A 17,238-nucleotide genomic window follows, 5' to 3' on the forward strand; every position below is an offset into this window, starting at 1 on the left:
TAATTGGTATTAAATTTGTATAATTAAATTACTATGCATCTGATAACATTCATAATCTAAATATATAATGGCATAGTAATACTGTTTCTGATAATTAAAAGTGAAAATATGAATATAAGAGTATATGTAGATGAATAACCTAATTTTGTATTTATATATAATTTGGCTTTATCCATATGAAGTATGGGTATACGTGGAAAAACAGAAAAGAAATGTGCTGTGGCATAAGAAAGTCACAGAATTATGAACCTTCTAAAAGTTTTATCTTAATTTTTTAATTTTCTCTTTTCTCATGAAGATATATACATTCAAAATCAGAAGAAAAAAACACTTTTAAGAAAAATAAGCCCTCAAAACAAGAATTATGGCAGACATAAAAGTCAAACTCAGGAAGAGTCCCATGCTGACAAGAAGAGATTATAAATGTTGTTTCTGCTTCCTGAAGTGCTGATACGTATTCCCTTCTCAGCTTTACATTTTAGCCAAGAGATCCCAAGGCTAGGACTAGGTATTCTCCTGGAATCACTTCTGTCAAGTTGACAAAAGGAGTTCAGGAGCAGGGTTGAAAGACGCCATGAGATATTCACTAATCCAAATTGATGTCTAATATGTGTAGCCCGCATGGCTGTCATATGTCATTCTTTGTCTTGCAGAGGAGGGGAAAAGAAAATAAAGAGTACCATGGGGTATCAAGCATATGTTTTAGTAAGACACTCCCTTAGTAATATGGCAGATAAATCAGTTTTTTGAGACACAGCACGTTCTACAAAAGTCTTTAGATGTGTTCTTCAGATGTGTTCAATCACTTATCTTATTCTCTAATATCACAAGCTATAGTATATTAAAAAATTAAAAAGTGTATTAATTCAAAAAATGAAGAGCTTCATCAATGCTGAAATTAATGAGTAATGAGAAATTAACAGAATTACAGTTCCACAAAATTAAGGTGCCTTATATGCCTCCTGTGCTTTTAATTAAACTACCTGTAATACACTATTGGTTCTTTCAAACTATAAAAATAACTGTGTAAATGCCTAATATGCATGTAAAATCAGTATTTCTATAATTTACTCTAGTATGCACAAGCTAATAACCTTTTTACTTTTAGCAAATTATTATTTAAAAACAAATTTATTTACTAAATATTTGATATGGTCTTTTCTGTCAGAAAATGGAGGTTTACAGAAATTAAACAGCCACGCAATATAACGTTTTTGAGGTCTGCTGGGTGACTGTTGTGAATGACATACACATTTGCAATACTTTTTCCGCCAACAATAGACCTATTGGTGAATCAAGAAAGACTGTGGATAAACAAACATTTTCCACAAATGAAAAAGAGGCAAAAGAAGATAGAATCAAGAAGAAAGCATGAGGAAAAGTGGGAAGAAAAAAAAATTGACCATCAAGCACTTGAACTTTATCTTCATTTATGAAACACGGCATATTCTGACACTAATTATTGGTATATAAGATGACCAAAGTATAATTCAAATTAACTTTTGAAAAGATGCCGGTGTATCCGATTAAGCTTAATTTTATTTTTGGCAACTTTGAGTCACATTTGGAACATATTTACCTTCATCTTGAATGCTGATGGTAATATTATAATAATTTGATTTTTGCAAGAGAAGAAAACAACATCATATAATTTGTAAAGGCATTAAGATTTATATTTTTAAGACTGAATTATCGCTACCTATGGAGAAGAAAGCTGCTGCAATCAAATTACAATATACTCATGAAACAAAATAAAGAATATCTAAAGTGTCCCTAAAAGCAATGCAGTTAAGTATTTTCTTAAATAAAATCACTTTTTTGGCCGGGCACAGTGGTTCACGCCTGTAATCCTAGCACTCTGGGAGGCCAAAGCAAGTAAATCACGAGGTCAAGAGTTCGAGACCAGCCTGACCAACATGGTGAAACCCCATGTCTACTAAAAATACAAAAATTAGCCAGGCGTGGTGGTGGGTGCCTGTAGTCCCAGTTACTTGGGAGGCTGAGGCAGGAGAATCGTTTGAACCCAGGAGGCCAAGGCTGCAGTGAGCTGAGACTGCGCCACTGCACTCCAGCCTGAGCAACACAGCAAGACACCGTCTCAAAAAATAATAATAGTAATTTTTAAAAAATTCATTGCTTTAGATGGGTGTTAATTTACATAATTTGTGAATTTAAAAAATAAAGTTACAGTTGCTATGCAGCAGGCACAGATACACAATTCCTATTAATTTAATGGGAGTTGTGACTCCCATTAGGTTTACAGCCAAATCCCCAAGTACCTTGCTGAAAATTGACCTCCTAGACTTCAACTAATCAAATATACTGAAATGAACAAAAGTAGTCAATTTTGTTAGATTGGGAAATCTGAAGTCCCCACAGTAAGTCAATTCAGTGTTATCATAGCATTGGCCATGTAGTTATTCTCAACAAGAAAAGAACTAGGATATTAGAGTGAAAGAGACAAATTGAAACAAGATTTTAAGAGCTCTACTAAGCAGAGCATTTATCCCTAAGAGGAAAAATATGTTTTTTTCCAATTTGGTGTAAATTTTTCAAAATTTTTTTCTGAGTATACTGTTGAAAAGAGCAAAAAAGGCCGGGCGCCGTGGCTCACCCATGTAATCCCAGCCCTTTGGGAGGCCAAGGTGGGTGGATCACAAAGTCAAGAGTTAGAGACCAGCCTGGCCAATACGGTAAAACCCCGTCTCTACTAAAAATACAAAAGTTAGCCAGGCGTGGTGGCAGATGCCTGTAATCCCAGCTACTTGGGAGGCTGAGGCAGGAGAATCCCTTGAACCCGGGAGGTGAAGGTTTCAGTGAGCTGAGACCATCCCATTGTACTCCGGCCTGGGAGACAGAGCAAGACTTCATTTAAAAAAAGAAAAAAACACAAAAAGAAAAAAAAATCCTTTTCTGAAGACTAAAATTATTCCCAAGAAGCCTAATCAGGGGAATAAAGAACAATCTGCAAAGAAATAGACACTAACTCCCAAGAAACAACTGGTTACTAACTTCTGAATCATGATCACTCATCTAATCATTTTTTCCAAAAATACTTTTGAAAAAGTTGTACCATGTCTACACCCATGCACTCCTACCCTCACCCCAACCACCCCTAAGCACATACAACACGCAGTGGCTCTTACAGTGTGATGCTGAGCAGCACCATCAGCATCACCCTGCAATTTGTCAGCAATGTTAACTAATGCTTGGGCCCCACTGCAGATCTTCCAGGTGATTCTGCTGTATCATCACTTCCAGCTACAAGAATTTCCTAACATACATGCAACCACCCAACTATCGCTCATCCCAATGCCTCTGTGAATATCATCATTATGGCACTTATCACACTCTTATTACAACTGCTCATTGTCTTTTCCCTCACTATACAGACTACGAACCTCTTCAAAGATTTATTCTATTTATGTGACAGCTATGGATTGAGTGCTTACTATAAGCCAGGCATTGTTCAGGCACTTGAAGACATCAATGAACAACAAAATATCCCTGCCCTTGTGAAACTAGCATACTGCATGTTGTGTGTGTGCGCGCGTGTATGTGAGTGCACATATATACACAAGTATGTGTATATATGTACAGATTTTGTTATATGCGTGTGTAAATCAAAGAATGAAAGAAAAAAGGAGGAATGAATATGGTAGTCTGAATTATATTAATCTTTCTTAAATTTAACCTTGGAGAATAAAGTTACTAATCATTCCACCAAATTCAGACCATTCTGAAGGAAATACCTATATGCCAGAAACAGTTTTCACTATTTCATATTTAACCCCTAAATCTGCCTTTTTTTCCTCTACCCAAATGGTGAAAAGACCCTACAGACACATACTTTTTAGAGAGATAACATTAACTCAAGTCATTATAAAATGTACTTAGGGAACTTAAAAGTACAGTAAAAACTGGCAAGAAACTATTTCTACAACTGTCATATTTTCTTGATTTATATAAAATAAATACATAAAGCTGTTTCTGACATGTCTCACATTTATACCTGGCGTAACATTTTTCTTTGAAATAAGGATAAGCAACAATGTAATTTGAGGTAATTAAGTAAAATTTTAACTAATAAAATCTAATTACATATTCACCGCATAAAGAATTCAACCTGAAATCTGTTTACTGATTTTGCTGAAGAAGTACTATTATTTGTAACTTATCACTTGAGCATGCCTTCATGTGTCTAACTTATGCTTGCCAAGGCTCCATTATATAGCATAATTTAATTCTCTAGGACACAAAAATTCAATTTACTTTCTACTTACTGATACATGATTCCACAGTGGGTACTATGCTTATAAAAACTGGCCAAAAGAATCAAAGCATACCAGTCTCTCAACAAAACTGACTTTTCAAGAATCTGAGATTAGTTCTCTAGAAACAAAATCAATTATAAGAAAAATTTACAAAATATTTTGCAAGTTTGGTCTGTATAAAATCATTTATATTTGGAAATTCTAAATATAATTTTCCCCAAAATACGTTGTAGGAAAGGCTTAGGGAATATGTAAAATATTAATCCTATTTTACAGAAACAGGTAAATTTTAATGAGTAAGACTTGATTCTTACACACACAGGTAAATTTTAATGGGTAAGACTTGATTCAAAATAGAGATAGGTAGATATAACAATTAAACCATTGTATAATTAGCTTTTGCCATGTTCAAACTTTAAAAATGCTTAGTGATTTGCCCTTTTATGTGTACACAAAATATGACATTTATAAAGTTTGCCTGAACACAGAGTAAGTCCTTATGAATTTGGAAATGTATGTCTCATTACGTACCGACATAAAGCAAATCCAAAATTATGTGAAGCCTTTAAAATCATGTACCAAGGTAAAATACAACTGTAACATGAGGAAAAAAAAAGATCTAAAAAGAAAGGCATAACCCATGGCTATTCTATGATATACACGCTTGTTTTTTAAACAAAATCTTAATTAGTTGCCATTACTTAAAAATCCTAATGTTTGATTTCTACTGAAAGTCAGAAGACTGGAAAAACCAAGCTAAATACTGGAACGGTAATGAAAGGTCCTCTGACAAGCACTTTCTTGTCTGACCTCAAGTCGAATGTCCTCAAGCCACCAACAGGTATTTAAGGTTTCAATCCCTGCACAAGACCATGAGCTTCTCAAGAGTAAGAATCGTGCCTTCGTGCATGGTTACAGCAGCCACGATTGCAAAATCGTGGAACCAACCCAAATGCCCCTCAATCAACGAGTGGATAAAGGAACTGTGATATATGTGTGTGTGTGTGTCTGTGATATATAAATATAAATAATATATTATAAATAAAAAAATATTATATTTTTATTATAAATAAATATTATATATTATAATTATATATTATAATTATAAATATTATATAAATATTATATAAATAAATATTATATAAATAAATATTACATATTAGATATTTATAATAAAATATATATTTAGATGTTATATATTATATAATATATATTTACATATATTATATTTTATATATTATATAATATATAATATAATATATTATATAAAAAATAAATATATATCTATAAAATACATATATAAATATGATGGAATACTACTCAGCCATAAAAAGGAATGAATTAACAGCATTTGCAGTGACGTGGATGAGACTGGAGACTATTATTCTAAGCGAAATAACTGAGGAATGGAAAACCAAACATCCCATGTTCTCGCTGATATGTAGGAGCTGAGCTATGAGGACACAAAGACATAAGAATAATACAACGGACTTTGGGGACTTGAGGGGAAGAGTGGCAGCGGGGCGAGGGATAAAAGACAATATATATGGTGCAGCGTATACTGCTCAGGTGATGGGTGTACCAGGATCTCAAAAATCACCACTAAAGAACTTACTCATGTAATCAAATACCACCTGTGCCCCAATAACTTACGGGAAAATAAAAAATAAAATAAACCAAAAAAGAACTGTGCCTTATGCATTATTTTTCCTTGCGTATTTTTGAATCCTAAGCATGCAGCTCAATTTAATCACTAAATAAACGAGGAAAAAGGGAAGAAACCACTCAGGAAAACTTACTGAGTTTACCTGCAAGAACCTAGAAGCTGGTATAAAAAGAAGTATAAAAAGAACTAAACTGTGTAAGATGTTAAAAGGTTACAATCATGTAAGGGCCCAAAAGAAACTCAATGGCTGAATGGTTTCATTCATATCTGCCTTCCTATGCCTTCTTACCTAACGTTGATTGGCTTTCTCTATAGCTGTTCACAGAGCATTATCTGCTTTCTGGCAATAAAGGACTATCATGTCATGTAAGACTTTCTAAGACAAACCCATGCAATACTAGATCAATGTTCTAACAGTGTGTATTAACTGTGTATACTCTTACAATTAGCAGTTAGCAGTATGGGTTCGTCCCAGGTTCTTTTTACCCGTAGGAGGGAAGTGCTTCAGAAGCAATACCCCCTGGCCTGATGAGCCAAAAATGAAATTTCTCCTAACAGCAGATATGAATGCTGACCTGATAGATGACACTGAAAATAAAGCTGCAGTATCTCATGAAAAAGGTCTCTGTTTGCTAGCCCCCCACTGAGATGAGCTACTGTGCAAGCAAAGTGATCTCTAACTTGATTAGAAATTTTTTCATTATGTGGACTAATGAGCCATTGGTCCACACCTGTAATCTTTTTTAAATGTATAAAAACATTCCAACCTAACAGCAGGAATTCAGTTAGGTTTTTTCCCCCAAAAACGAGATGTAAAATCATCAGAGTACACACAAGATTTTCACAACAATCCAAGCCAGAAATCTATATTATTAAACACAATTCCTGTTCACTGTTGATCATGATAGTATTATTCATTCACACAGATTACATATGATGTTAGATATGATGCAACTTCAATTCTAAAGCAAAGAGCAATGTCATCTGAAAATAAAATATTAACCCAAAGATTGTAACTTCCAAGTGTGATTAAATCCAGGTGAACACTATTTACTTTCTGAATACAGAAACTCTTATTTTAAGTATTTCTAAATTTGTTATTTATTTAAATTATATTACATTATATCAATATGTTGAATGTATGGGACTGGAGGGACAAGGAGAACATGATAAAATATAACTTTGGAACAAGCAATTCAAGTAAAATTCTTTCAGCAAAATTAAAACTTTAACATTTTGAAGCTTATTACAAAGACAATGGAATAATAGATTTCTATTAATTGACAGTATGCCTCTTCTCCACCTATAATTTTAATAATAGGTATAAGTGAGATCACTTAAAAGTACATACAAAATCAATTTTTTAATTCTTAAACATTTTTTCAAGAATATTTAATTGGAATTTTTTTAAATCCATTACAATTTATATGCATTTCTCAGAGATTTTATACCCTTCATGAACTTTACAAGATTAATACATTTTCATGCCAATAACTGCCACTATCAACTAGCTATAAAATTTATACATCTTAGCTGCATATTACCTTCTAGCCTGCTCTAAAAAACACCTGCATGTGTGTTGTTTCCATATGGAAATAATATTTAAGATTAAGAAAACAATGGATCCCAGAAATCTATATAGTTAATAAATGATGGTTCCAATTATTTCATTAGGCGTCAAAAGTATATTTATTTCTTTAAAAATCAGGTCTGTCTTGAAAAATACACTCATCACTATTCCTAGATTTAAAAAATGTTTAATGCAATAGTGCTGAAGAAAAATTCCACATCTATTTTTAAGTACAAAGAGTTATTATATTTCTGCAAATTTAACATTACAAAGAATATACATATACACACACATATATAGCTAAAGATAAAAACAACATAAAAAGATGAACTATTATTAAAATGTAAGTTTTCATAAAAGACTAAATATTTTAACTTAGGAGTTTTAGAATTATGCACACACTCAAGCAAATGTAACTAAAGATGAAAGTTTCCACAAAATACTTTCCATTTTACTAAAATAAATGTAGTGAATAAATGTAAAATGTATACCAAAACAGAGCTTTCATTTAGTTCCCTCGGGATTATTTAGAATGATTATATTTCATAAATGCACATAAAATATAAATTCACATATCTAGCACTTTCTATATCATATCTGTGTTATCAAAAGAACTCAACCACCTAATAAACAATTCAATATTTAGGAAATCATTTTAACACCTATTTTTAAAATAATAAACAAATATTCTAGGTACTTCCATATTAAGAAGATTGTATAGTTCAAGTTCTCCTGGATTTAAAAAACAAAATGTAAACTGGATCTTACCTTCTGAATTCGGTAAGAAGCTGATTACAATGATAAACCACAGACTTCGCATTCTGCAACCAGAAGACACCATTATTGATCCCTTTAAATATTTTCTTTGTATTCCTTAATGAATCTAGTTAAAAATGCCCAGCTTCATCAAAACCATCAGTCTGCATCATTGATCTTCATATCTGAAAAGCAAACAAATCCATCACTTACTCTATGGTCTTTCTACGTAACAAAAAAATGCAGAAATGACAATGCTCTCTCTCCGTTCCTCTCTCTCTCTCCTGAATATAAAATATATTTTGATTCTATGTCCACTACAGAAGCTGCTCCTATACACTAGATATCTGAATCTTACATTCTGAAAACAGTCAAAAGCCCAAAAAGGTTGACTGCCTTTTTGACAGTCAAATTGCCAAAATTTGTACATGGCAAAATAATGCCATATACAAAGGGATTCTGAAAACGCCACATTACTAACCACCAAATCAAACTTATTTCCCTGACTGCTAGGTATTCATAGCCCCTATGGATCCAGTTCTCCAAACTGGAGAGTGTACAAAAACTTCAGGAATATGACTTAGTATTTCTCGGCTTCTAGGATCACATGAGACCAGGTCATTTGCTGGGTTCTGTCCAAATGTTTTACTTCTTTCTGAGGTCGTGTGAGGAATCACAGCAAACGTTAGCCTTACAATGCACATAAAATGAAGGCATTTCCCAAATATATCCGGCCTCCTCATTTAGCCTCTGAGGGAAAGGAAATTACAAACTTTTCTTTTAAAGGAACATCTTACAGTTTCTTCATGTTCGTTTCCTATTATTTTATTCTAAATAATACTCTTACACCAAGTTTTCTCCAGTCATCCTTAACTTGCTGCAACTAAAGAGTTTTACAAAGTGCAGCAGTAAGGGAACTCTTCCCTCCCTTTCTGAGGTTGCATATATAACTCAGTAAAACACGTGGTGGCTCACGCCTGTAATCTCAGCACTTTGGGAGGCCGAGGTGGGCGGATCACGAGGTCAGGAGATCGAGACCATCCTGGCTAACACGGTGAAACCCGGTCTCTACTAAAAATACAAAAAATTAGCCGGGCGTGGTGGCGGCGCCTGTAGTCCCAGCTATTTGGGAGGCTGAGGCAGGAGAATGGCGTGAACCCGGGAGGCGGAGCTTGCAGTGAGCCGAGATTGTGCCATTGCACTCCAGCCTGGGTGACAGAGAAAGACTCCGTCTCAAAAAAAAAAAAAAAAAAAAAAAACTCATTACATCATTTCGACACTGTCACTAAACCATAGATAAAATTTAGAAAACAAAATTTTTCTGTTAACTTTTGACTCCTTGCACATTATCTGACCTACTGTGCATTTACTACATGCTTCATGTAGCGTATCACACGGGATGCTATTAGCAGTACACTACATTCTACTCTCAGTTCATTATAATGTAATCTGAATGGAAAAGCAGGCAGATGTTAAATGGTTTGAAACACTTATTACCTATAAAGGTACTATCTTGCTTTATTAAGAACACAACAAAAATAATGTATGAAATTAATCTGAAATCATTCGGGCCCATAGTTTCAAAGATGTAAATGCTTCCCTAAGGATCCTTCTATGACCCAGAATTGGCCCAAGTTTTAGCTCTCTCTGAAAGCACTGAAGACATCAGTATTACGCCATTTAAGAACACCTCAGATGCTTATCTGTCCAAAGAAACAAAGGAAAACGCAAACTTCCTCAAAGAGAAGAATGATGTATCCAAAATTAATCTGATGGAGACACATGGCACACATCCCTGCAAAACTAGCTGGCTGGCTCTGTACATTTTTCACTCTGAGCTCCCATAGACTATTCAAAAGTAACCAAAACCAAAAGTGAACCTGCAGTTTACAACTGCTGTACCAATGTGCCTGCCTTAAAACTGAAAATTATTCTATATAAAACATTTTAAAAAGTCAGATAATCTCATGGCTTGTCACATTCAAAAGGCCATCAATGAACAATTTCTTATATCCTTACAGTCTGTTTGATGATCTGATCAAGCAATCAGAATAATTTAAACGCATAGATGAAGTGCTGCAAGCAAAATTAAGTCAGCCTTTGGACCACTCCAGATTCCAAGCAAAGAATTTTTACTGTCCAAGTTTTCATTGTTTAATTTGAATGAGCTAGTGCCTACAGGCAGCTTGCCCACATGCTCAACTCTTGCACACATTTCCACTTTCTTAAAGTGATCCAAGATCGGTCTGTCTTCAGTCATCCACTATTCAAAAGAGCCCTTGTTTGTGGGAAGGAGGAGGAAGGAAGAAATCAGGGACTGATGACTGCCTTGTAGGAAACAGCTGCCGAGATAGGAAAACCTCTGTTGGTGAAGGGAAAAAGGAGGAGGAAACCACACAATCAAGACCTCTATTGTGGTCTTTGGCCAGGAAAGAATACCCTATGAAAAATTTTATATACTAAAAATTCAGTGTATTCTGAAGGTTTGAGAATGTGAAACACAATTTTAAAAGTACGTATCATTCAATTATGAGACTTAGCGTAAGTGGTTGTTTCTGACAAATGGAAACAGGTTCTAAAATGTATAAAATCATGGCTTCTTTTATGAAAATAAAGCTTAAGTCAATCTGCCTGTGTAATGAATAAGTAAAAAAAAAAATCAAATTTATTTTTATCATTCTACAACCTGTGCCCAATCACTTTTACATCAAATAAAATTATTTCCAAAACCTCAAGCTTTAAGTGAAATTTGGAAACTAAATCAAAAGATTTTACTGCTGTGACCCAAGTTTTAAACAACCTTCCATTAAACAAATGTTAATGAAAGTTGAAATACCTAACTAACCACAATCAGCTAAGAATAGAACGAATAATCAAATATCATGACACTAATCCCAAGAAGGCATTCCTTCTACATCATATTGGAGCCAAACCACCGGCATAGATAACAGCTAACATTTGTCCTTCAAATTCTGTAACTGCAAAAAGCTCAATAACAGCATTTCACAAAGCAAAACAAAAACAAGTAACAAAACCAGAAAAGGTCTATTAAATTTCCTTTCAACAAACAGAAAAGATTACTTCAAATGATTCCCACATTAATAACTTTCTTTTGATTTTTAGAAAACCTTCTTTCAAGAACATCAAAGAGCTTAGGATGAAGTGGCGGAGGAACTGGGAGAGTAGAGGTGTAGTGCATGGTGAAGCTCCTGGTAATGCTTGCTACGTAATAGTTCATTTCTTAGTAAAACAAGATACCACAGATTTCTACTTAAACTATAAATTACTATGACTTTCAAAAATCCAAACCACTTCTAACGTACAACCTACTCCCATCTCTGCTTTTTCCTTATTCTTCAAATAAGATTCAAACAATTTTATCCTAATCTTGTTCCTATAAACCACAAACCATTGTCTACCAAACCTCTGTCATTTTTTTTGATCTAAGTATGCTATTACTCTGCCATGTAAAAAGTCAATTAATGCGTCATTACTACCAAACCTTCCAAAGCTGAGCAGTGACTTCCAGGAATATGCTTCAGCTGTGTATATCCCAACAGCCCTCAACATTTTACACACGTGCAATGTACAGTGAGCTGTAGTCTTTCAGACAGTAACCTGCTTCCATTTATTAGCTGCATTAAATATCCCGTGCCTAAAACTGTCAGCAAAATTACTTAAAAGGACAACACCGCTAATTTTAAGTCACATATTTATATTACATTACCAGGAAATCACATCTAGCCTTATTATGTGATGAGGCTTATTTAACAAACATGGAAAAAATAAAATGTTTATTAATAAGCATCATTGAAAGAGAGTATAACAAGTTTCAAATTAATAAGGGCAAAAGAAAATTAAACTACAATTTTCTAAAACTGCTTAACTAATGTTGATATTCTACTAGGAGCAAAGCCACCATAAGGAGTTCTATCTAAAGCTTTATTTTTGCTTTCTACTCACGGACTGTGAACTACTGCGAACACTGGATATTAAGCCCAAAACAATTATAAGCATGAAGAGAACAGGAAAAGAAAAGAGCCAGCTAAGCATGAGAACTACCAAAGTCACCCATCCTTGTTATTATGCACTAATTCTGTGTAAAATGAAACATTAATGTTTTAGGTAAGCCTAAATTCTATGTACTAAATATATGTCAACTCTAAATGAAAACTGAAGTTAGCTTTACAAAATCAGTCTCGGATCTTATTTGCATCGTAAAATTATAATCATTATGAGACAGAATTTACTAACAAAAGCCGCTTTTCTGTATTTTACCAAAACAAACACAAAAAAGGATGACACTAACCCAACTCTGCCTTTTCATTTTCTGTGCAAAGGCTTAGAAAATAAAAAAATAAATTACAGTTTTATTTCACTTTAGATGAACCTCAATCAGGTTATTCATTTTTCAGAAATATTTTATGCGTAATCTTTACAGACTAGATTTCCCCTTCTTAACAACAGAGAACACATCATTACTCCTGGGAGTTTTCCTTCAGTAAGTCAGCTAAGCAAACCCTTGCTATCCCTAATCAGAAAGGCTTTCTTAGAAACTTCAGACATTCAGCATTCTTCGGGCTTTGAGTTTATTTTCTTTTCTTCACATGGATAGGGCTGGGGCTGGCAACGCTCACAGAGATTTTAAAACCACGTGGCCAACCACTAGTCACCACCCTCTTTCTTCATCTTCTTTCTGCAGGCACTGCTATCAAGTCTAGAGGACATTAATTAAACTATTTATACAAAAGTCCCCTTAATATTCATCATTGGTCTTACCCTTTACTAAAATTTCTTCGTTTCGCAGACATAGTAGACACTCAGGAAATATTTCTAGTTATGGTACTTGTAATTCAATTCAAAAAAATTGCATGAGGACTCTAGACTATTAGAAAGTTCAGGCCGGGCACGGTGGCTCACTCCTGTAATCCCAGCACTTTGGGAGGCCAAGGCGGGCAGATCACGAGGTCAGGAGTTCGAGACCAGCCTGACCAACATGGTGAAACCCCGTCTCTACTAAAAATACACAAAAAATTAGCTGGGCATGGTGGTGTGTGCCTGTAATCCCAGCTACACAGGAGGCTGAGGAAGGAGAATTGCTTGAACCCGAGAGGTGGAGGTTGCAGTGAGCAGATTGTGCCGCTGCACTCCAGCCTGGGTGACACAGTGAGACTTCATATCAAAAAGAAGAAAAAAGAAAGTTTGGAAGAAATACAATGTCTTAAAATTGGAGAGGACTGCCATTTAAAAATAACTTTTTCTTTACCTCAAATTGGGAAAAAGCTAACTTCTGTGTTGTCTGAAATACTGTATCAGATACATATCACTAATCCTTCCCAAAAAAGCAAGATAAGTATTATAAAGGTCAGAAATCTGAGGCTCAGAGAGGTAAAATAACTCAACCGAAATTACTCAGCTAATAAGTAGCAGAGCTTAGATCCCAATCAAGGCTAACTAGAAAGCCATTCTTTCCACTATTCACCAAATTATTCCTTCAACAAATATTTACTGAGCACCTATTACATATGTTGTGTACTGAGGAAAAAAAGAAACAAAATTTCTCATCCACAGGGAGATTACACTGTACTTTAAAAATAACTCGTCCTAATAAAAAGCTGTAACTGCCTTCCACGCAGTCAGGCTCCCAAAAAAATTACAGCTAAACTAGATAGATAACAGTGTGCTTACTCTTTCAGGTAATTTTCCCAACAACCTTAAGAAATATATATTACCTCCATTTTATCTTAAAAGCTGAAAACTTAACCTACACAAGGAAAGTAAGCAAGCAGAAGGGCTGAGAAATAAGCCCATGTTCTAAAATCACTACTGTCACTAATTATGTAGACCGGATAAACTTATTTTACTATCTTTTCCTTTAAAATAAAAAAATGAATATGGAACAAAATCATATTGAGATATGAAAGTGAGGAAATACCAAAAGAATAGTGAGTTGATTTTTAAAATGTTTACATGAGCAAAACATCCCTTAGGTAATAATAGCTAAATATTAACTTAATTTTTACTATTTCCAGATGAGCTATCTTAATTTATTCATTTATATTACTAAAGTGCCTAAATTATATAAGTTAACTAATTACTCTACACTGACAAATTTTATCAACCAAACTACCAGAGAAGTTGTTCATAGTAAGTCAAAGAATAAATATATAAATATTTCCTCCAATATAACTAGCAATGCATCTTTAACAGTCATGGAACAAATGTTTTAATATTAACATCTACAAGATTATGGACTAATCATCATTCAGGTAAGTATAACAGAAAAAACTCAACGTGGCTCACTCATAAGATGCAATCTTATGTTTGGCTCACTGCACTGGATCCTTTGTTCATAAATCACCGTGACTAGCCATTCCCTGAATCAATATTCAAATTCTCTCTTGGTCTATATATACAACCACTAAATGAAATAATAATGACCCAGGATCTGTCATATATTAGATCATCAATATCACCATCAGAGGTTTCTTAGAGGTAATGAGGTAATCTGAGTAAAATACGTCAAATGATCTTAAAAATAAACATGAAAAATTGGCTGGGCGAGGTGGCTCACGCCTGTAATCCCAGCACTTTGGGAGGCAGAGGCGGGTGGATTACCTGAGGTCAGGAGTTCGAGACCAGCCTGGCCAATGTGGCGAAACCCCATCTCTACTAAAATACAAAAATTTGCCAGGCGTGGTGGCGGGCACCTGTAATCCCAGCTACTCAGGAGGCTGAAGCAGGAGAATCGCTTGAACTCGGAAGGTGGAGGTTGCAGTGAGCAGAGATCAGGCCACTGCACTCCAGCCCGGGAGACAGAGCAAGACTCCATCTCCAAAAAAAAAAAAAAAAAAAAAAAAAAAAAAAAAAATATATATATGTATATATATGTGTATATATATGTGTGTATATATATGTGTATATATATATACACACATATATATATGAAAAATTAACTATAAAGAATACACAGTAAGAAGCCGAAGAAAGTTTTGTGAAGTGCTGTAGCACACTGCCTTTGTAATTAATAAATGATACAATTCATTTGCAAACTATGTCAATATAGTATTATCTAAACTTATATTTCTTGCCTTTAACATAAAGTAGATCACATTAGCACTATAATTTCATGTATGTCCATTCAAGTCAACGAATATCCAGTGAGTACTTCCTACACATTTTTAATGGATATCCAGTGCTAAAACGAGTGTTATTCATTAATTGTTTTTACCTTATGTATTAACTGGTCCTGTGTTAGGTTCTAAAGGTATTATAAAACAGATTAAGATATAGCTGCCACCTACAAGAAATTAATAATCTCATGAGAATTAAATATGCAAGAAAATGACCAAGATCCAAAATAAGCATTAAATAATAATTACTAAACCTCCCAAAACTTAATGGTAATAAATGTGATGAGAAGAGAAGTAACTAACAGCAGTTTCTGGATCTGTGTTTCCTTGAGACGTGTACCTAGAGCAATCAGTCATCCTAATGAAGAGGTCAAGATTCAGATCAAGAGCACACTATAGAATTGTGGCTCAACCTGCCCCTACAAGGACTGCAGTAATTAGCAAGCATCTAGGTCTCAAGTTCAGCAACTATATACGGGTAGGGAAAGATTATAAATCTATGATTCCAGGCCGGGCGCGGTGGCTCACGCTTGTAATCCCAGCACTTTGGGAGGCCGAGGCGGGTGAATCACGAGGTCAGGAGATCGAGACCACGGTGAAACCCCGTCTCTACTAAAAATACAAAAAATTAGCCGGGCGTGGTGGCGGGCGCCTGTAGTCCCAGCTACTCGGAGAGGCTGAGGCAGGAGAATGGCGTGAACCGGGGAGGCAGAGCTTGCAGTGAGCCGAGATTGCGCCATTGCACTCCAGCCTGGGCGACAGAGCGAGACTCCACCTCAAAAAAAAAAAAAAAAAAATCTATGATTCCACCATTTTCCAATTTTCCCAATGATAAATTTATGGTCCTGATTCTACCTTAAGTAATGTTAAGGAAGCCATCTGGGGGCTTCTGCAATATGTTTAACTAAGGACTTGTCTCTTCTATCAAAGTATGTCTTGGCAATTATTCTAATTCATATCTTAAAAACAAGCAACTGTTTCAGAAAATCTTTGTTTTTGAAATCTACTTGAAGATTATTATATTGACAGGCATAATACTATAACCTGAAACATTTAGCTCACATATTTCACACTCTCCCTTCCTGGGAAAACTACAGATAATCAAAATTCAAAACAACATCAGGACTTCTTTAAGAAAGAGCAAGTTTCTATGCCTTAGCTGGGGTTAGTCCCGATTATGCCAAATGTTCCATACCATTTATATCTGTGTCTACAAGTAAAACTCAAAATAAAAGGATTTTCTTGAGTTGTACAGAAAAGGAATATACCAATTATTTCTAAATCATTAACTTAATTAACAGTACTAAAGATAAAGCTAGAGTCTAAGTGAATGAACAGAGTAGATTCTTTGGCTTCCCATGTCGGCCTGAAACTCTGTGTTTGGTGTAGCTGATTCCTCTAAGAATATTAGGAGATTTATCACACCTGTAATCCCAGCACTTTTGGAGACCGAGGTGGGTGGACTGCCTGAGGTCAGGAGTTCGAGACCAGCCTGGCCAATATGGTGAAACCCCATCTCTACCAAAAACACAAAAATTAGCCAGGCGTGGTGGCAGGCGCCTGTAATCCCAGCTACTCGGGAGGCTGAGGCAGGAGAATCGCCTGAACCCAGGAGGCGGAGGTTGCAGTGAGCCAAGATAGCGCCACTGCACTCTAGCCCAGGCAACAAGAGCAAGACTTCGCCCCAAAAATATGAAAAAAAAAAAAAAAAAAAAAAAAAGGGGAATTAAAAAAAAAAAAAAAAAAAAAAAAAAAATAGGAGATTTAGATGAGACAGTAAAAAAAATATTCATGGACACAACTATGAAGAAACAGTAACAGACTGTGTCATTATGAGTG

At 34.9% G+C, this 17,238-nt stretch overlaps 1 protein-coding gene across 3 annotated transcripts in view; it reads right to left on the reverse strand.

Moving 5' to 3' along the window:
• The window catches only part of ADGRL2 (adhesion G protein-coupled receptor L2), a 696,353-nt gene that overhangs the window by 149,830 nt on the left and 529,285 nt on the right, over positions 1-17,238 (reverse strand). For all 3 annotated transcript variants that reach the window (XM_058439634.1, XM_058439632.1, XM_058439633.1), the window contains exon 7: positions 8,279-8,451. In XM_058439634.1, coding sequence (XP_058295617.1) covers positions 8,279-8,351 — 73 coding nt within the window. In that variant the 5' untranslated portion in view covers positions 8,352-8,451. The remainder of the gene's footprint in view (positions 1-8,278; positions 8,452-17,238) is intronic.

The sequence above is a fragment of the Hylobates moloch genome, unplaced genomic scaffold (genome assembly GCF_009828535.3).
Source record: "Hylobates moloch isolate HMO894 unplaced genomic scaffold, HMol_V3 SCAFFOLD_5, whole genome shotgun sequence".
In the NCBI taxonomy this organism is placed as follows: Eukaryota; Metazoa; Chordata; class Mammalia; order Primates; family Hylobatidae; genus Hylobates; species Hylobates moloch.